Source organism: Pollicipes pollicipes, unplaced genomic scaffold, assembly GCF_011947565.3.
Source record: "Pollicipes pollicipes isolate AB1234 unplaced genomic scaffold, Ppol_2.1 Scaffold_4740;HRSCAF=5597_pilon_pilon_pilon, whole genome shotgun sequence".
Lineage (NCBI taxonomy): Eukaryota > Metazoa > Arthropoda > Thecostraca > Pollicipedomorpha > Pollicipedidae > Pollicipes > Pollicipes pollicipes.
Window position 1 is genome coordinate 9,165,886 of NW_023596545.1, and position 21,156 is coordinate 9,187,041.

Sequence of the window (21,156 nt, forward strand, 5' to 3'; positions counted from 1 at the left end):
TGCCGTCTGCACTGCTTGGGGCCAATGGCTCATGGCTCTGCCGTCTGCATCGTCTGGGAGCCAATGGCTGATAGCTTTGCCGTCTGCATCGTCTGGGAGCCCAGGGCTGATAGCTCTGCCGTCTGCATTGCTTGGGGCCAAAGGCTGATGGCTCTGCCGTCTGCACCGTCTGGGAGCCAAAAGGCTGAAATGAGCCGTCTACTTCTAGCCGTATTACTGTCTTACTTGATCACCAAAAACAAAGAGAGCAATGAGGCATGCTGCAACAAAAAAAAAAAGAAACAGGAAACCGCCTCGACGCCCGCCACGGGACGACTCCCGAGCCACTACCTTTGGTGTTACTGCCCTGCCGTTTCGAGTACGCCGGCCGTTAAGTTGAAGGCAAACTTTCAGTCACCACGGAAACTGTAATTAGCGAGTTGTATGGCGCCGACCTAGTTCGCGCCTTGTGCAGCAGCGGCACGGACGTTACGTGTGTTTTGAGCTGTCAGGCCGTGAAGCGCGGCGCACGTTGGGCGACGATTCACATATTGTTTAATGATCCATGAAGACAAGTATTGGAGTATCTCCTCCATGTGTGATGGGAGTAAAAAAAAAACATTGCATTTGGGGCGCGACGCGCATTTGGGATTTTGAAACTTCATGCCGAGATGCTACTTCATATATTTTTGGATGTCTGGGGCCCTAGAAAGTTACCTTTTTAATGCAAGGCACTTGGTGATTACCGAAAGAATCCAAAATTTACCAAATTGCTGTTATTGCAAAATTGCTGTTTGCTGTTGTTGCCCAGAGACTTTTGGAAAACATTGACTTTGGATTGATGCACCAAACTGCCCCAATACGACAGACAACCTTCTTCCTATGTCTTGTCGAGTGGGCTCATTTTTATACCGCATGGGGTGAAAGATGATGGGCCATCCTCCCAAGGGATGGTGCGTTTGGTACGTGTGGCCAAGACGGAGCCGGCAGAGGGCAGCCCCTTCGGCACGGCGCTTCCTGCGGCCAGATGCACACTCTTTTTCTGCCGATTTAAGCTCTTTAAACCTGCTACAGTCCACTCCACCTATGTTGCCGCACCCCACGGACGTACATAGATGCCGTACACTTTAAGCCAGGCGACACTGCAAACGAAAGCTGAGATGTTGTCTTTGTCAATCATTTAGCCGCGGTGTCTGGAAAATGGTAGCCACATACATCAACATGGCTCGGTATCCCCATGATCACAAGCAGTCACCACTGGTGTCAATCGTCACCACTGGCACCAATCGTCACCGTTGGATCGTCGTCAGCTTCAGTTGCAGCCCAGGACAGACTTTCTGACAAAGCCTTCTGAAGCTGCGCTCTCAGATTTAAAGCCATCCTTTGCTTTACCGTGATCCAGAACGAGCCTCGCTATGCTGGATGGGATGACCACCTCTTCCGAGCGGAAGTCGCCTGGCTCGAACACCGCATAGGCTACCCGGGGAAGCCTATGGTTTTATCATTTCCAACATGATGCGCACGGCCAGTCGCTTGACATGCTCCGTCCAGCCAATGATCGCTGGTGATGATCCCAGACACGTACGATGCCAGAGATGCAGCGCCCTCAAAAGTTCGGAGGTCTGTTAAAAAAGCCTCACCCTGCCCGACTTGAACTCAAGCCCCCCGCCCCCCCCCCCCCCCCCCCCCCCTCCCCCTCCAATTTCTCCAACGTCGAGTAGTATTGAGCCGAATCCAGGGGAAAACCGGTTTGTTAGCGTATTTTGGGGTTGAGTTGAGTCACCATTCACTGTTCAGCTCCTCTCTCACACACATACGCATTTTGCGGAAATACGCCCCTATGCCACTCCCATAAGCGGGACGAGGTTCAGTATTGAATTCCACTCATCAATTGGAGCTGCCGCCCGCATCGCCTCGGAGCCGAGCGCTGATGAAAGCGACTGTTCGGGTCCAGCTTTTGTACTGTTTAATTTGTACAACGAAAACAAGCTCAGCGATAACGTGTTTTCCAAAACAATACAGAAAAACAAGGGACCCCAGCATGTGCGCAATGAGACGACGCAACAGCCTCTATATTCCGTGTTGTCGCCATATCCCCGCAAGATCGCCCGTTGCGCAGTTCAACGTTCATGCTTTGGCCTCGGTTTGACGAAGGCTTTTCTTTCAGCGGTTTAGCTTATCACGGCTACCACATTGAAGGAAGTGTTCCACCTTTGGAACATATTTTTAAAAGATGACCTGGTTCACTCTGAGAAACTATCATCAATACTGTCAACACCAGGGAGCGGAACTGCGTCGCAAACAAGATATTGCGTGCATTTTTTTCATTTCGTAGTCCAAATCACGCGGTTAACCTTTCAGGCCAACACTGGACTGCTTTCTTACTTGTTTATCCCTGTCATGCCGTGCATGGACGATACGTGAGCCTTGGTCCATTCTGGCGCACTCCAACATGGCGCTCGCCGATGTTGAGGTCAAGGTCCTTTTGGATGGCTGGTGGATTTTTCACACCGTATGTAAATTGCGAATGACAGCCTTCAAGACGGCAAAATAGCCCTGGTCAACATGTGACTGCTAGTTTTCCCAAAATATTGCATCTTAATTATGTGAGAACGGCATTACAGCTCGCGTCAAATCATCCGATCAAAGACAACAACTAGAAGTTGTGTTTCTTTATTAATATGTGCCATTGGTACAAACAAAATATGTCATGCCTTCTTCAACACATTTTTGTAGCCTTCAGGTTTTTTTCTCTCAAAAGCTCCAGTTTTTAGAAACCAAAACTCCCTCTCCATTTTATCAAACCGGTAAGATGAAGCCAAGGTCATGCACGGCTAAGGTCGTAAATCGTGATAAGAGGAATTAAAAAAAACATCATGTAGTTACGTGTCATTGTAGCAAACCAAAAAAGGGTTTGCTGAATTGATCATGTGCACTAAGGTTGTTAAATGATCCATTTTTTGCGAAGACGGTGAATATTGCAAGAAATGTGCTGGTTGACTACAAATGCACCTGAGGAAAAAGCTAGGACTACAATGGTGAGGGAGGTTTACCATGGCGCTCGCAGTGTTCCACCCAACATGCGATGGGTGCTTCTCAAAATATGTCATACTGCAGAACATCAGTATCGCAGGTAGAAACAGCTAATCAGACGGCAGCCGGGGAGGGGAAGGCGGGTTATTCCACGTCAACACCAACCATTGATGACCTCACAGCAATGAATAAACAATGAACACATCGAGGTGAGAAGGAAGTCCTATGAGGTTTCTCCCGTCGAAGCGGCCACTTCAAATCAAATTGCTGGGCTCTACAGAAGGATTTTCAGAAAACTGGTATTACCAATCAAATCTGACTACGTGATCTACCCCGGTACAAAAAGTACAAAAAGGTGGGATAATGCAACACCGCGAACCTTTCTGTAAGATTATCCACAAACCCTGGAATGCACCGCAAAGATGCGTATTCAGACACCAAAAGCCTTTTTTCAAAAACTTTAATGTCACTGTGCAGATGTTTATACAGTTGTTTGAACGCTCTTGACCGCAAATCTTTCATTTCAATGGGAAACGACTACGGAAACTGGCCAACAGTCTTGTATTTTCACAACCTGGGTTTTAAAAAAAACGGGAAGGTGTAATGTTCATGGACATCTGCCGCCACCGACCAGATGCGCATTTTGTGAAATGAACTATCTGTATTCAATGACACTTCCTGGAGTCCATACTTGAAACGGCTAGGGCAGAACCTAAAGCCCAAATCTGAATATTTTCCACAGCCAGATGCTATTTTACACCTCGTCTGTAATTAAGGGCATCGTTTTAATCTTAAGCGTGATGCTGTAAAAGGCTGTTCGCATTTTTCGCGGTAAAGAGAGGCACCGACACCGTACAGGCCCCTGAAAGAGCACCGAATCCACCAATGAGAAGTCAGTGGGTGGAGCTAGCTCCCTCTACCTTGCGAAGTTTGTGCGAAAATCACCGTCCATCCCTTTCACGGAGCCCAATTTACGAAGGCACCCAGTGTATAGGACGTGCTCATTCCCCAACACTTACGACGGGCGCTTTTGAAAAACTGACACTAAGCCTAAAACGCCTGTCCCAAAACAGGCAATAACATCAAGTGACCACTTCAGGCGCTGTCTCATAACAGTGAGCCGACATGCTTAAACAAAGAGAACTTGATGGCCGCCTCCCAACGCCCGACGAGCAGCTGCACTGCCATCGCCCTCAGATACGGCCCGGGCGCCGGGGACGGCCCCGCCACCAATCACCAACTCGCGCGCCAAGTTTGCCCTAGCCTCCTTTACCGACAGCAGGTCGAAACTTTCCCGGCTTGGGACGCCGCCGTGTCGACCGAGGGGCCTCCATTGTCACACTCGGCACATTTTGATTCGGCTCGGAGGCGTCATCGCCCGGCCGCCGCGCTGCCTCCGCGACGGCGGCGGCGCGGCCCGCCGTCCCGCCAAATGGCTGACGGCCTGCTGCCGGCGCCGACTTCGGAGCCGCCAATTAGTAATCGGACTGGAGCAAAAACAGGCCGCCGAGGCCGGCGCGCGACCCTCTAGCGCCGCCCGACCGAAATCGCAGCACGTGCCAGTAGTCCCGGCGGCACACCAGGCGGCACGACTTCTCAGTCTGAGCGGCCGCCGGAAATAATTGGTCCGGGGAGCTCTCGCGGAGCGAGATGGGCGTCACGGCGCCGGGAGGAAACTGCTGGAACCGGCAGTCGAGGGCGACCTACAAGTCAAACGGGCGTGTCATACAGCTGGTTGGCCCACTGTCAGGACGCTGAACACGTCAGACAGCCAACGGTGACCACTGATTTCGCACATGCCACCACCGACGAGCGAGCCAGCGGCCCACATGCTGCACTGGAGTGGTGCGTCGCATTTCTTGTGACATACCTCGACACGCGCTGGCTGTGGTTAATGTTCGCGCATATTTACACCAGTCCTTTACTGCAATCAAAACGAGTCATTCGCCCAGTTTTATAGTTATTCAGACCCACAGCGGTATCGCCAGCTAAACACTCGACGAAGTTAACTGACGAACTTTCGAAAACCAACATTCTCTCAAGTCTTAAAGAAAGAATGAATGCCTGAATGTTCGTTTTCAGAAACTGGTTTCGCAATCGACATCACCTAATTTTCCTGGGACAAGGGAACAGTATGGAAAGAAAACTACATCGCAAATTATTTTTGTCAAGTCTGAAGGCAAAATATCGCTTCCCTACACCGGTAAAGACGACCAACCTGGTGGCACCATGATGCCCTTAAATATATACATTTTGAGATGACTAGGATCTTTCCCAAAATAATTAACACAAAAATATAACCTACAAATAACACAGCTGCACACCAACGACTTCGGACGGCCACACGGGCGAGTACAATATGGCGGCTCCCGATCCGTCGCCCTTCCATACGCATTTACGTTCAGTACGACGAACGCGAGAAAAGCCGACGTCTAAATGGGATCACAGGCAATACCAGAGGCGTGGTTTCCAATGCAGTTGGGGAGGAATTCAGCCCGTAACTTGGGTTGTAGCCTTCCTCAACCCCTCAAACAAGAAAATTGTGAGAAAAATGGTCCAAAACTGGCGAGAAATCTGTTTGTTGACCAGCTTTGGGGTAGGTTTCATAATTTGTCATGGTGCAGCCCTTAAACTTACTTTGTGAAGCTACGCTAATAGCAAACACAATATACCATATGTACAAATGGACCAGCAGTAGCGTACGTGGACGAGTCCACAGGGCCACGCGGCCGAGTACAATATGGCGAATCTTGTCATCGATCGATGGTGCGTAAATCGTGGGGCCGCAATAGCAGCCGCTATAACTTACCAGCCACGCAGAGCGAAGAACCCGATAGCACCAAAACAACGTCGTCCCTGGCGCCGGGTAGAGGCGGAACAGCACCGAACCGGGTAAAGGTGGGACAGCACCGAACCGGGCACAGGCGGAACAGCACCCAACCGGGTAGAAGTTGAGCAGCGTCAAATCCGGCGGAGGTACGACACAAAATTAGAGAGGCAGAGCAACACTAACTTGGGCAGAGGTGGAGCAGCACAAAACGCATTCCAAATTGGACAGACGGGAACTGCATTACCAGCAGCCATAGTATTGTGATTAGCACTGGCGAATGGTACGAGACTTACGGAGGAGTCTGTTGTTTGGGTTATCGTCCCAGTCTGGTGCGTTACTGACACACCCGACGAAAACAACAGCTTGAATAATATCACCTCCAAATACCAATACCCGTCACTCCTAAAGCAAGCGCACGGCTGAGGACCTCCGACGCCGTTTACCGCAAGAAAGCTGGGGCACGCCGGACAAAACTCCAGGGTCGATCCCCTCATTACCAGTATGTCTATACCGGCGATGACGTGTTCTGGGCATTCCATCCTGCACGTCCGATGGCAAAAGAGCGTGCGATTATGATGCAGCGCGGGCTCTCCGGTCGTTCCCACAAAGATCAATGACACGGCTGGGCTCGGATTTGACCACCGTTCGGCCGCGCTCAGGTGCTGCCCTCCCAGAGCCGAAAGGCAGCCGCCAGCACCGCCGGCTCGCCACACGCCGGGGATATGGGCCTGGTCTCCCAAGAGCCCGGGGCGCGGACAGAGCGAGTCGCCCAGACTCAGCACCCTTGCAGACTCTCCCGCCAGCGCTCAACCAGGAAACGCAAACGTCCAGAGGGTAAGCCGGGCCATTCCAATGCTGCGAAACTGCGTGCCAGTCCCACTCATTGCTTCTGTGCCACATGACTGATCGAGACGTCCGCCGCCAGGCAGCTGGGCAGCGTCCACATGGTGTACACGGCCGGCTCACAGCCACACCGCTGACACGCTGGGAACGATCACTCACCTCTCCTTAGCTCGGGTCGCGCCCTTGCCTTTCCTGAGCGCTTAGCTCCTCCCCCTCCCGCTTTGTCATGATCACCCCTGCGGTGACCCCGGGGCGCTGCTCGCCCGACTCCCAGCGCTGAGCCCAGACCCGGGGCAGGATGAGCCAGGTGTGTTCAGTGCACCGGCTAGCCGGGCGGCGGCACACGCCAGCGGTGCCCAATCGATGCCGGCCGCGGCAGATGAGAGCTGAAATCCCCGGGCCCCAGATGTCCGGGCCCGGCCGCCGAGCCACTGCGCGCGCACCGGTCCCACCGCGTTGCACCAGCACACGCTTTAATTTGTCCGCAGTTGGCGCGCCTCTACAAAACATGTTTGCGATAACAGCGGCAAAGTGGAGCGGGCGGCCAGCTATGCGAATTTACCCGCGGCGGCTCTGCACGTCATAAAATCAGCGGCCGCCGCCGGGACTGTCAACAGCCGCCGAGCGGCGCGCTCCGCACCGGCTTCCGTTCTCGGCAGAGACGCTACCACGGACCGGCGCGCCACCCACCGCCCTCGTCCCGTATGCACACGTCGCGTTTCCAGCCCGAGACCTCTTAATGCTATCGGACAACACTGAAAGGACGACCGCCGCCGCATTACGCCGCCCGAGGAGCGGCGCCCCGGCGGCATCGGGAGCACACGTAACGATTCGAGGAACACGGCTGGAGACCTCGCGCGGCGACGAGTGGCGCCACTCCGGAATGGTGCACCGCTGAGGGCAGGTTGCCGCCCGACGGCGGAGCTAACAGCGCGAGCCGGACACGGCGGCATGGCCGGCCGACGAGGCCGCCAGCTGCGGGACGCGGCCGCAACGCGCCACCGGGCCGACGAGTGCGACGCGGCAGGACGGACCCGGCGATGGGCAGGTCGCCGCCGTACACCTGACCACCGACGACTGACAGGGGCGGCTTGTCATGGGCAGCACCCATCAGACACACCGTGTGCCTGAAGTACTGCGCGTCGCCCGATGAACTGACGGTCTCGGCTTCGGACAAGGCCACCAGTCACACACACACACACGGAGACCGACCCGGGCTCGACGACGCCCGCCAGGATGAACGCACCGACTCCGGTTTGCGCGTGCCCATTGGCGCTCTAAAATCTCAGACCTGCATGCTGTTGTCACAGCGTCACACTATGACAACATTATGCAGATTCAACATCCTCACACGGGAAGATCCCTTGACGATTTAATTTACCTATTACCCATTCAAGACATTAATGGATACAGTGCCTGAACACGTGCGAGGGCGTTCCACGGGACATAACAAACCTTTCCGATTATTCACACTGTCTAAGCACGCGGCTTTCCTTATGCAGCGTAAAACGAAAACGTGTCGAGAAAATAAAACATACGACGCCCATACATCATCATGGTCGGGAAGTCGACCCGAGGCAAAGACAGCCACGGACCATTTCCCACCGCTGCGCCGCAATTTCGCAGCCGTCGCGCCTTTCGTGTCTGAACTGGCAGGCCGTTTCCGTCGCAGCTCTTCTGGATGGGGACGGACCAGCTGCGCTGGCGCCGGCCGTTTCGCCGGCACCACACTCGACACGAAAAACGCCGACGAAGAAAGCCGACAGCAGAAAAGGACGGGCGGTGCAGACCTCCGCTCAAGAGACGCTCGGAGCCCGGCCGGTGCGGGGGAGCACGTCCAATGGACTAGACGGCACTGACTGCTACTGGACCCGGACGGGCGGGGGAGGGTCGTGGGGAGCTGGAGCAGGATCCAGCGTTCCGTCACACCGCTGAGACCGACAGGCTGGGGCGTGCTGCTCGGCCGCTTCGCCCGCTCGGGCGGACGGCGGGTGGCAGGCGGTGGGACCCGGCACCGGCCGTCATCACGGCCTGTGCCGGCGCCTGTTGCCCGGCGGTTGGCCAGAGGTCGCCGGGAGGGCCGGGCGGACCCCGGCACTCACCTGGTACGTCTCGATCGGCCGCGACTCCATGTTCATGTCCCACACGTTGACGGACAGATAGTCGCGCGAGATCATGTAGCGGCCCGAGTTGGAGAACTTGACATCGGAGATGCTAGAGATGATCTCGGAGAAGAAGCTTCGGGACGGGTCTTCGGGGCCCTCGAACACTGAAACGCCGAGTCGGACGCGTCACCGACGCTCAGACACACAGCACGCCTGCCACAAAATCTCGACGCTCAGCGCTCGAATGGAGCCATCGCCAGAACGCCTCTACGAGCGTCGCCGGTCGCCACGGCCAGCGCATGCTACCGGCGGCTCCGATTCAAAGAGGGCTGGAGTGGCTGCGATAACACACATGCATCTCCCAAACTAGCCGTGGAAGTGACCCCGCTGACAGCCGCGCCCGTAAACATGCGACGGATGTGTGCGCGACACGAACGCCTTTGCCGGGAACGCGAAAACATATTTGAGCATCGAGGATTCCAGCTACCGCGGCTTTACTCCAGAACATGCCTTCCTGTCTGCCAATAAAGCAAACCCCGGAGGCCTCGTTGCACGCTATCGTCCATTGTATTACCGGCCTTGGTAGCGTATCCAACAGGTGTTTCGGGAGTGCAGCAGCACAGTAGTGCAATAACGGTTTTCGCCGACAAGAGCCTATCGCACTGAAGATTAATGATGAATCCTAGTGGAGTGCGCGGCACCGGCCAGCGATAGCACTCTACGACGCAACTGCTGTCCGCGACCGCCCATGCTCGGGTCGCCCGGCTACCAGCTAGCGCCCTTGGGAGCGGCGGTCGGTCCGCGACACCATCCGCCGCCGGCTCCGTAAGGAGCACCGGCCGCTGGCTGACCAGCAGACGGTCCCAGGCCGGCGGCGGAGGCGCTTTAGAGCCGCATACAGCCGCCCTGCTGGAGCCGACCTGACCTCGTCAGGAGCACCGGCCGCTACCTGGCCAGCGCACGGTCTCAGACCGGCGGCGAAGGCGCTTTAGAGCCGCGCACAGCCGCCCCGCTGGAGCCGACCTGACCTGGTCAGGAGCACCGGCCGCTGGCTGACCAGCAGACGGTCCCAGACCGGCGGCGAAGGCGCTTTAGAGCCGCGCACAGGCGCCTCGCTGGAGCCGACCTGACCTCGTCAGGAGCACTGGCCGCTACCTGGCCAGCGCACGGTCCCAGACCGGCGGCGAAGGCGCTTTAGATCCGCGCACAGCCGCCCCGCTGGAGCCGACCTGACCTGGTCAGCAGCACCGGCCACTGGCTGACCAGCAGACGGTCCCAGACCGGCGGCGGAGGCGCTTTAGAGTCGCGCGCAGCCGCCCCGCTGGAGCCGACCTGGCCTCGTCAGGAGCACCGGCCGCTGGCTGACCAGCAGACGGTCCCAGACCGGCGGCGAAGGCGCTTTAGAGCCGCGCACAAGCGCCCCGCTGGAGCCGACCTGACCTCGTCAGGCGTACCGGCCGCTAACCGACCAGCCGTCGGCCCCAGACCAGCAGCGACGCGTCTCAGACCCGCCCCCAGCCGTCCCACGGGAGCCGGCTCGACGGCAGGGCGACACGACTGATCCGGCCGGCACTCAGCACGCCTGAGCACCACTCGGATCAGACACGTACCCGCTGCTCGCCGGCGGCACATCGCACACAAGGCGGAAAACTTCCGGAGCCCTGCACCCTAAAATCGGAGTGCACGCAACGCTTAGCATTGACAAATTGGACAGGGAAAAACTTTCGCGTTAGTCAACAACAAGTTGCAAAAAGCAGCCGGCCAGAAAATAACAACGCGATTCGGGAACTTTTGTCGAGTGCCACTTTTATCAACGTTTTCGAGCTTAAGATTTATATTCCACGTACGTTATAAGCTGCACGCCACAACCCTTTTTAAAACCGACTGAATTGCTATCCTTATTCAACAAATAAAAACGAGCAAGACAGAGGTCAGTCGCACTGTCTTGAAAGAAATGGCAGCCGGAGCCCAACACATCGATGACGTATTGTTATCCTTTTTCACAAAAAAGTAGAAAAGACAGAGGCCAGTCGCAGCCTAAAAATAAATGGCACGAAGGGTCTCCACGCATCAATGACGAAGTAATTGTCATCCTTTTTTTAAGTAGAAAAGGCAGAGGCCAGTCGCACTGTCTAAACATAAATGGCACCAGAAGTCCCCGCACATCAATGACCACACGCGACCGGCTGGCCGGGGCCAGGGAGCGTCAAATTAATGCATACACGATCCCCGTTCAGTACTCACTTTTTGCATGGTTATCACAGAGGGCCGCCTGTCGCATATCACATAACCGAATGGTGCCCTTGCTACTGCTGTACACGAATAGGTTGCATTCGGAGGGGTGAAACTCGGCCGCGGTGATCACCTCCGTCAGCTCCTCCATATTGCTCGGCTTGATATCTACAATGTCTGCGGCCGCGGTCAAGGCAAACGACAGTGCAGCACGGAAGCTGTTCAGTGCATTAGCGAGGAACATTATTGACATAGATAAGACAGCAGTATTTTTTTTTATAAATTTGGTCCGAATCCTTTGAATGGATGGATTTCTGGGATCAGCGCTCACGCTAAGCAGTGCTTGTTGTGTGAGCCCTGACCCCCACCATCCGATCGCGCAGTTCCAGGCAACGGCAGAATTTAGTGGCGAAAGCTTAACGTGCCGCAATGCTCGGCACGGTCCGCCCTGCCCTCTGACGTCAACTGACCTTTAGCGCGACCGCTGCCACCGGCCGCAGGCCATACCTGCCAAGGGCAAATAGCGAGCGCCCTAAAGCGACTCGAACCCATCCCGCCACGGATGGGTGGGTCGGAATGCAGGCGCTCTAACCAACTGAGCCACCGGGACGGACAAAGTATTGCCCTTATTCCTCGGAGGAAAACCAGGAGAATGGAGATGTAGTTCGGTTAATATTTCGGCAACATGGCTTTATCGAAACAATAGCAGAAGAGGCATTGGGTATTGGTAAGCGGTATTAACAAAATCTGCTGCTTTTGTTTCGATAAAGGCATACTGCCGAAATATCAACCCAACTATACCTCCATTCCCCTGGTTTTTCTCCGAGGAATAAGGTTAATATTACTGTCTAACAGCGCAGCACGTAGCACGGACGGCAAGGTACACTTTTGTCTGGGCATTCTACGTGGGCAACAGCAATTGACCAGGGTCAATTACTGTTGTAGAATTGTTCCGTGATACAGTTGCAGAAGCTTGAAATGCTGCACTGAAATGCGCGGTTCAGGACAATTGCAGCGTTGCTGAGGTATGTCTGTTCATGCGTGTGCAACGTTGCGTTCGGAACCTTCATTGTCCTTAGGAGATGAGCTGTGGAAAAGGCGTGCGAAGATACAACACTGGCAGTGTATGCTGTTTTAGCCGGAGACAACCGGCTATTCAGGTGCTGGTGACGGAATACGGGTCTGGAATGAAGAGGACATTTCCGAATATATCGGACGTGCCCGCCATCGCAGCGAATTTAGACCAAGCTTGCGATTATCGTGCCATTCGTGCAGGTTTTCAAAAAATATTAACCCTTTCACCATTGCCACCACCATTGCCAATGCTGCCCAACTGCCCACCATCGCCGTCGCGGACGTCATGTTGGAAAATGGCACATTCCATTTCCCAAATGCCGTTTCCACTTTGGGAACCGTCATTCCCCAATCCCATGCACACAGTTCGGGCCGGCGGCAGCTACCTGCATATACCCGACCAGCTGCATCTGACAAGTGAGCAAGTGAAAGCATCCCCCTCCTCACGTCACGAACGACATCCAGCGACGGAAAAGGATACTGAAGCTTTTGTCGTTGACCTCCAGGTGCCAGAGGTTTATCCGGAGATCGTCAGCGGAGAGGAACGTCTCTTGGTCCGAGTTGACGCTGATGGAGTTGATGTGGTACACGTGAGCGTTGCGGAACTTCCGCCGCGGGCAAGCATTCACCGTCAGTCGCATCGGCGCCCACCGCGGAACCTGGCGGCACGTGAGCGCACGGCGTGAGGTGGCGCACCGCCAGGCCACCCCTCCCACGCCGAGCTGGCCGGAGGCCGGACAGGTCTCGGGGCTAGCTTTGCAGCGGCAGGAACTACAACGGATTGGCCGTGTTACCCGGGGGCGCGTCTGCAATGCACCAAATGTACCGTCACATGCGTTCACGCGGGGCAGGGCACTCGACAACGCACCAACGGCATGGCCTGCGTAGCGCAACACCGTTTTCGTCAAGCGCAAAGCTTAACAGCATAGGAAGTCCGCGACTGCAGGCCGCAGATGCGTTCCCAGTCATGGCACCAGGTCACTCAGCGCCCAGTCCACTCGGCCCTTAGCCCAGCAGGCCCCACCGAACGGGTGAAGGTCGCTGCCAATGATATGGCAGTGGCGGCAGCTTCGCCCACCTTGAGCGAAGTGATGCTGGAGTAGTCGCGGAGCACACCGCTGTCCTCGCGCGTGTTGAAGCCCACTTCCCGCTTGTCCCGCTCCGAAACCTTCCATAGCTTCACCGTTTTGTCTGCAACAGACAGCCACTACGGTCAGCAAGGCGGCGCCAGCGGCCCAGGACCGACCCCGCTCGGCCGCGGATGTCACTCTAACGCCCGATCCCCGGCATACACTGCAACAGGCTACCCACAGCCACAGCTCACATTACTCAACACTTGTTCAGAGCCGACAGACTAAATGCTGGCCACGTTTATCTGGAGGACATCGCAAGGAATCAAAGTTCGCCCCAATAAAACAGCACATGCAAAAATATTACAGAATGATTGTGACGAGGTGTTGTCAATACTTAGGCACACATTGTTTAAAGTACATAGGCATAACCACCATTCCGGACCAGAATATCATTCTTCTGTGCATTGAATTTGTATCACTTTCATAACAGTTTTGAACCTACCTTGAGAAAAGGACATAGCAAAGACAACAAATACCAACACATAGATCAGTGTGCAAGGCACTCGTTTTAAGCCACCGTTTAATTTTACGTCCGACCGCTAGAGCACGCTAACCATCATGTGCGCCGTTATTCGCCGGCGGTGACCGGTTCACCCACCGTTCGTCGAGAGTAGAAAGTGCGCGGCGTTCTTGCGCTTCAACCACCGGATCTTGTTGATCTTGGCCTCGATGTCGAGCGACTTGAGCGAGTCGAAGCGCGCCGTGTGTGACTGGAACGTGCTGTAGACGTTGTACTCGCCGCGCGGCGGCTTGTGCGTCTTGGACTGCGGGTCGCGCTGGAAGATCACCACGCGGCCGCTCTTGTCGCCCGTCGCCAGCAGCTCGCCGTCATGGTCGAACTCCATGCAGGAGATGATGTCCTCTGTCAAGCAGGTGCAGCGGTGGTTCAGCACGGTTTCACTCCCTTACGTGCCAAAGGTGGTGAATCGCGACTTGTACGCGAACTAGCGAACAAGATTGCTTTTCATTCAGTCTTTTATCACTTCCTCTTCCGAATCCGCATTTAAAGAAAATCCCCAAAACAAAGAGGCAGTCTGCACCTCATGCTTGACACTTGACTCTTGAGGAGCGCGAACGCGGCACCCAGCTGGTAATATTCACTAACCAGTCTGCAATGATGTATGTTACACAGCACGGCGGCAGACAGGTCATGGGAATCACAGCTTTTATCATCAGCCCAGTTTGGCTGCATATACGGCGCCCACAGTCTATTTCAGTACGATCCACAGGTATGAACACTCGGCGAGTTCTGTGAGATCTCACGAGAGACAGCGGGTTAGAGCGAGCTCTAACGCGACAGAGCGAGCTCCCCGCACCACACCTGTGCAGTCCACAAATCCGGACACTCGGCGCGCTCTCTGAGCTCTTACGTGGGATAGCGGGTTAGCGCGGCAACAGAGCAAGCTCTCCACACCACACCTGTACAGTCCATAGGTACGGACACTCGGCACGCCCTCTGAGCTCTCACGTGGGACAGCGAGTCAGTGCGGCGACAGAGCAAGCTTCCCGACACCGCACCTGATATAGAAATGTGCCCAACACAAACTGTATTCAAAGTACCATTGGATTGGATGCCAGTAGCTGCTACAGCATTTCCTTACAGTCAGAACATAAGACAAAAACCTGGCAGAGCCTCCTATTTATATTTACCTCATGCAGGATATTGATCAGTCACTACAAATTAGCTTTTTTGCAACACAGAATAATGTGGTTGTATAGTCTGAGCAAAAGGAAAATGTCTGACTTTTCTGTCATAAAAATAAACATTATATCCACTTATGAGATAATGATTTAGGCACCACTTTCAACTGACAAATCAACAAGACAAAAATGGGCTTGCGCAGTCTGCACCTTTCTCCACTCCGATCTTTCTCTGATGTGACTCCAAAACAAACACAAAGCTCCCTCATGCATTGGTTAGTCACATAAACTTCCTGAGTTTGACATGAAACAGCAAGCCTTTACATGTGCATCACGCAAACACACACAGCTCATCACAGTACTTACCATCATGAATTTCATCTTCAAGGGTTCCTTTCACTTGGGAGAAACACCATTGAGGAATTCCAACACACCCTGCAATTAAACAAAATGTCATTACACAGAGGTATCTTGATGCTGCAACAGCATGTGAAGTGAAAACCCTCCAATCCAGCTGGGCAATGATGACTGGAAAATATATGCCTGCTAACCAAAGGAAGAGGCCATTTTTTGGTGCTATCACAAAAATGTCATGCAGTGCATCCATGACACTACTTATGACCACATGTCACTGGAAAATGCAACTAGGTCACCCCAAGGACATCATAAACAATGAGTTTAGAGTAATCTCTAGCCCACAAAGTGAGATTAAGACTGAGGTAGCAGTATTTCATGTGCATAGAGTGGTAGCCCATGCCTGCTGTCAGATATTCAATCTGAACAGGGCAATGTCACTGCACATTTGGTACTGATGATAGCCACCAATGTTTATGTCACTGGGTTTCTGCCTGATGGCAATGTTTCAAACAATGCATGACTAAGGGAATAATGTCTTCAAGCCTTCTTTTGAACCTATCACCAAAAGCAACAAAGCAATGCACACTGTATCATTCAATGATGCCTAACTCACTTTTATAGCTTCACTATTTTCTATCATGCTGATTTTTTCATGTCATACCTGCATACCTAGGACACAGATAACAGCTAACAACGTCATACACTAGAAAAACCCTGGTGCAAAGGCGTAAGACATAGGGGCAATAACCAACCATGAGGACATTAGGGTGTTTCTGACATTGGTTCTGGATTCTGGGTGACATCCAAATTTTTAAATCTGCTGCATCCTTACATATATGATATGGATACTTTGAATGAATAATGACATGCTGACAGTGGCATGTATGAGTGACACATCCCCTCCAAGTAGTGTCAAATGTTTCTTTTTTAGCATTCTGGGGATGCAGTTTCTCTGGAGTTGCAGTCGCTGTTTATTTGTGTGCTGCTCTGGAGTTGCTCCTGGCATTCATTCCTGAGTGGCTTTCAAATGCTCATTAAAATGCTTCATGTGCCCACCTATTTTGAATGACACAAAGCTTGGTCAGTGTAACACACCCTCCAGAAATTGTGTACACACAGCCTTAAAATGGGGAGGCAATAAGCAATTTAAACCAGTAACCCTTACTAACCACCACACCTCACTGATCACTGACACATCTTTTTGGTTGCTCTAGTGTAAGCTACTGGCACTGGTCATTTGTCAAATATTATTGCTTCACATTACTTTGTGATGAATATTTTTTATAATATTTATATATATATATAATATATATATATATATATATATATATATATATATAATATAAAATAATATATATAATATTCTATATATATAATATATATTTTTTAATATTTGTGAACAATATTTGCTCACTTTTTCATGCAGCATTGTGAAGAATTACTTCCATGCCAAAAAATAAGTTAGTCAGTTTTTGTCCCCACTCATAGCAAAGAGGAACCAGGTACATATTTAGCATTCATTTAGGTTTCTTAAGATATGCCATGAGATCAAGATTAACTCTCTACATGCATATTCTCATGACCCTGAGAAATGCACTTCAAATAATAAAATCAACACAAGTTACTGTTTTCACTAGAACCTGGATTGAATATATCACAAAAATGTAGTGTGCTATATTTGTTCCCTGTGATCTTCAACATTTCATAATGCATGCAAGCACATGCATAGATACTAAATAGTGCATGATTAGCACATGGTAACACAGCACACATCACACACATAAAGTTAATATTCAGTATGCCTGGGATACAAGTCAGAGAAATTTAATATATAGGCTTGAACCAAGCATGGAGATGAAGCAAAACTCCTGGGCTTCCATTTAAATCAATGCCCAGACAAAGAGACAAAGCCATAGTTAAAGCCAATGGCTTTGAAGCTTGGAGCTGTGAATCTGTAGCTGAAGCAAATGGTATTATACCCTCAAAACCTGAATACCAATTTGGAGCTAGTGGCTTCAACATTCACATTCATATATGGGAAGACCTTTGCAGCTTCAAATTTAGAAAACAATAAACCAACACTGAACCAAGTCAATTAAAAAACAAGGTTCAAGCTCAACATAGTGTGTAACATTGTTTCCCAAACCCCAAACAACTTGTATGGATGCTTTACCTGTGGCACTGGAGGATATCTCCAGGTTTTACAAGGTGACTGGACAGGTCAATGAACAGTTGGATATTTGGTTATGTTATCTTAATGTTGGGTTTTAGGATGTCCAGACATTTTGGACATTTTACCAGCCATTGTCACCTGGCATTAAGAATGATCAGTAGTTGTGGCTTGCAGCCATGTATGCTTCACAGCACATAAAAGATGTGTGGTATACTGCAGTGATAGGATGGGCAGGAGTTCCTGTAGTTCACCATCATGACATGACCCAAGCCATCTGGCTGTTTAAGATCATGTGAAACAGAAGCAGCAGTCAAAAATGCCAAAACTCAATACTAAAGCCAGCCAGTTATTAAAGACGGCTAAACATTGTAGTTTAAGACCATGCTAATGACTTCACGAGACATATAACTCAAAGTGGACCCAGAAGTGATGACAGAACTGTTCCTAGACAAAACTAAAGCTGAATTTCCCTATCCTGATTACAGTGTGTTAGATGCATAATAATGTTTAACACAATATGGTATATAAGAATACTGTACATAGCTATTTTGTTAGTGGTTATTTTATAAATATAAACATTTTCATGAAATCAGGACCCCTATGCTTTTTTACCCCATTGCCTATTTTTCCATCTTTTGTAGAGTGTAAGAAATAACAATATAAGTTGAACAAGATAAGACTTCCATGATTGAGTGCAGAAATGAGTGCAAAAGTTCATGTCGATCCAGACTTTCTCCACCTTGCTGATGTGGCAGGCTGGAAACAGCAATTTTCTTTAATAAAGGATACAGTTATCACTGGGGGGAGAACAGTACAACCTATGTTAAACATGAAATATTCTTTCACATTGCTATTCCTAACCTAACCTATCCAGGCCTAGCCCCTGAAATATCTAACTACAAATCCAACCATCACAAACCTTATCTAACAATCCCCTAATCCAACTGTACTCCAAATGATATCCTACTTTCTACTTTGCAAAAACACAAAATACATCCATTACACTGAATGCCTACATGATGTAGTCAAACTGAGAAAATCACAACCTGTGTTTATACATCTTCATTTTCTGCTCAATTTTGCCAGGCTTACACATAAACATAACCCAGCCAGTCTTCTACCATCATCACAACCTTCTCACAAACTTCTAATCCTAACTATACTCCTCATTATACCCTTACTTATAACATTGCCAAAATCCATCCACTTCTCTAGGCACTAACTGGAGCACCAGCAAGGTGTCAGCACGCTGAACATGGAGCTGAACACCATCAAGCCCAAAGTACACCTCAACACTGACACAGCCTGCTGAAATCCAGAACAACCAGAACTAGGCATCTAATGCACACCAACCATCCTTCAGAAATATGAATAAAAACTTCCATCCACAATGCCTGAAGTCTGTGACATCCACGCACTGGACCTCACACTAGCATTTGCTGAATCTTGGACTCATACACAACAAAGACAGGTCAGCCTAACTTGTTCTAAGTTCCTCAATAAATTTCTACTAATTTTGCCTGAAATTAACTTTAGGCATAATTTGATGGCTGCCTAAGCTCTACAATTGGAAGTGCCTATGCACCAAACTCTAATCAATCTTTTAAAAGCCAAAATGCAATAAAACTTTTACTGAGCTGTCGCTGCTACGCCGGAAATGCGGTGTAACATGATTTCAGTCCGGCACGCCCGACCACTGGACCAGACATTCCACAGAGCCATTCCTATGCATTGAAACTGCCTCCCATGAATTAATCCCCCCAAAACTTCCAGCAAAGATCTTTAACACCAAATATCATAAAATATGAACATTTCCTACTGCGTTCAACCAGTAACCAATCCGAACTTCCCTCAACTAATCCGGTTCCCACGTACTAATGCGCTTTTGTCGCAAAACAATCCACGCCGGAATATTGGGATCATCTCCAGGATGGAACAGCAACTCACCCGCCATATCAGGAGTGATGAACTTCTAGAAATAAGGGAAATCAAATGAACATAAATCACTAAATCGGTGAAGAACCACATTCAACCACTCTACTCCCATGCACCACACATCCTGCGGCGAGAAAGGGAGAGAGTATGGCGGCAATGTAGGGATGGAAGAACACAATCCAACTGCATCGGCTCATCGAAGGTCTTTCAAAAAACACCCACTTTACGCCACAAAAGCTATATTTTACTTATGAAAATCATCTCAAAATATTTTTGAAAGACCCAAAAAATATTTTAGGCGATAGAATTGCATAAAGATACACCATGATGGGGGTACAGTTTTACTCAGCACTATCTCGTTAAACTCCCTTGCGAGCAGCCATAACAGCTTCCCATGGGGAAATGAGGGGTGTATGCCCATGTTCCCCGGAAAATACCGCCCATTCGCCACTTTGGAAAATCAAAACAACGCCTGTAGTGATGCATGGCTTGTAACGGCGCTAAATTTCGTCGACTTAGTTGGGGGAGGGGACTGGGGTGTAGTTTCTTATTCGTTTTGGGGTGCTCCTGTGATTCAGTACGCCCTTAACATAGGAGAAAAAAGTGGGCAGAATTCCTGGGCGAGAAACCTGTTTGAAGACATATTTAGGAGTCTGTTAAGCCTTTTTCACTACTCAGCCCTCCCTCACACCCTCACCCCAACGCATTTTGCAAAACTACGCCCCTGAGGATACTCTACCCTAAATCCCGCACAATACAGCGTGCCTGGCCGCTAAGCGTCGCGCTGGGTGCATATGTAAATGCTCCTAAGACAGCCGGTCTCAAGAATATCAGCAGAGATCCGTCATAGAGATCTAGGCGATAACAGGGATCAACGAGAAGTTCAACGCCATGGGGGCGATCGGGCCCGCCGAATCTCAAAATCAAGAGGACCCAGGGGCACGTGATATCGAGACTCCTTTATTGCAAGGGTTTGACAACTGGGATGCATCTGCAACTCCCCAACAATGTCAAGACATCCGAAGCCCCGGGACGCGGTTGTTTACACCGTTAGTGTAAGTGCACCCATCCCCTTACATCTTTATTGGCGTTAAACGATCCAGTTCCGGCACTACTGTGGTCATCAAGACAGTTATCTGGCAAATCCATTCGTTCCGTCGATAGCGATAGTCTTTAGGTCAGTCTGTTAGAGCCTTCGACGCGAGGGCACGCCGCCACCGTGCACAACAGCTGCACGCGGTCCCAGGGTGCCCACATGCTACAATCCGCTCACCGCTCTATAACGGCATGTCAAGATCATTCTGGGCCGCGGTGCGAAGAACCAGAGCATACGGCGGTCCAGCGGCTGTCGGGCAGTGGACTTTGAAGGCGGTGCAAGACTCTGGAGACGGCTGAGTTGGCCGCCGCTGGTTCGCCGCCATCTTCCCATCGAACGCGGTAGTCGGTGTATTGACGCACTACTGGGACCGTGGTATTTTTTTGCTAACGGCAGAGATGGCTGGACGGCGTGCAGGGCTGTTCGCCGCACCAGCCGGACGCCGGCTGGCGTGCAGGCTGACCGACGCCCTCCATCGGCAAGGGGAGACAACAGGCCGTCAGTCACCCGACAAGCGTTTGGGAGACGACGTCGAACTCCACGCGCCCCGCTGGTACGCTCCAATCGTGTGGGCCACAGACGGACACCCGACTGTCCAGGCGGGATGCTCGTGCTGTCTGCTGCCGGGTGCCTATGCGGTGCGTGACGACACACGTCTACTGCGCACGAACAGGTTGTGATGCACATCCGATGTATTGGTGCTGCAGCTTGATTAATGTAATATT

General features: G+C 51.4%; 1 protein-coding gene across 1 annotated transcript in view; it reads right to left on the reverse strand.

Annotated features, from left to right (window-relative positions):
* Positions 1 to 19,482, reverse strand: part of tws (protein phosphatase 2 regulatory subunit tws) — a 35,547-nt gene extending 16,065 nt beyond the window's left edge. Inside the window, exons 1-7 of the mRNA XM_037221476.1 lie at positions 19,348 to 19,482; positions 15,237 to 15,305; positions 13,828 to 14,091; positions 13,175 to 13,287; positions 12,578 to 12,755; positions 11,035 to 11,199; positions 8,788 to 8,954 (exon numbers count right to left, since the gene is read on the reverse strand). Of these exons, the coding sequence (XP_037077371.1) occupies positions 8,788 to 8,954; positions 11,035 to 11,199; positions 12,578 to 12,755; positions 13,175 to 13,287; positions 13,828 to 14,091; positions 15,237 to 15,305; positions 19,348 to 19,354 (963 nt within the window). The 5' untranslated portion in view covers positions 19,355 to 19,482. The remainder of the gene's footprint in view (positions 1 to 8,787; positions 8,955 to 11,034; positions 11,200 to 12,577; positions 12,756 to 13,174; positions 13,288 to 13,827; positions 14,092 to 15,236; positions 15,306 to 19,347) is intronic.
* Between the last annotated feature and the right edge of the window lie 1,674 nt (positions 19,483 to 21,156).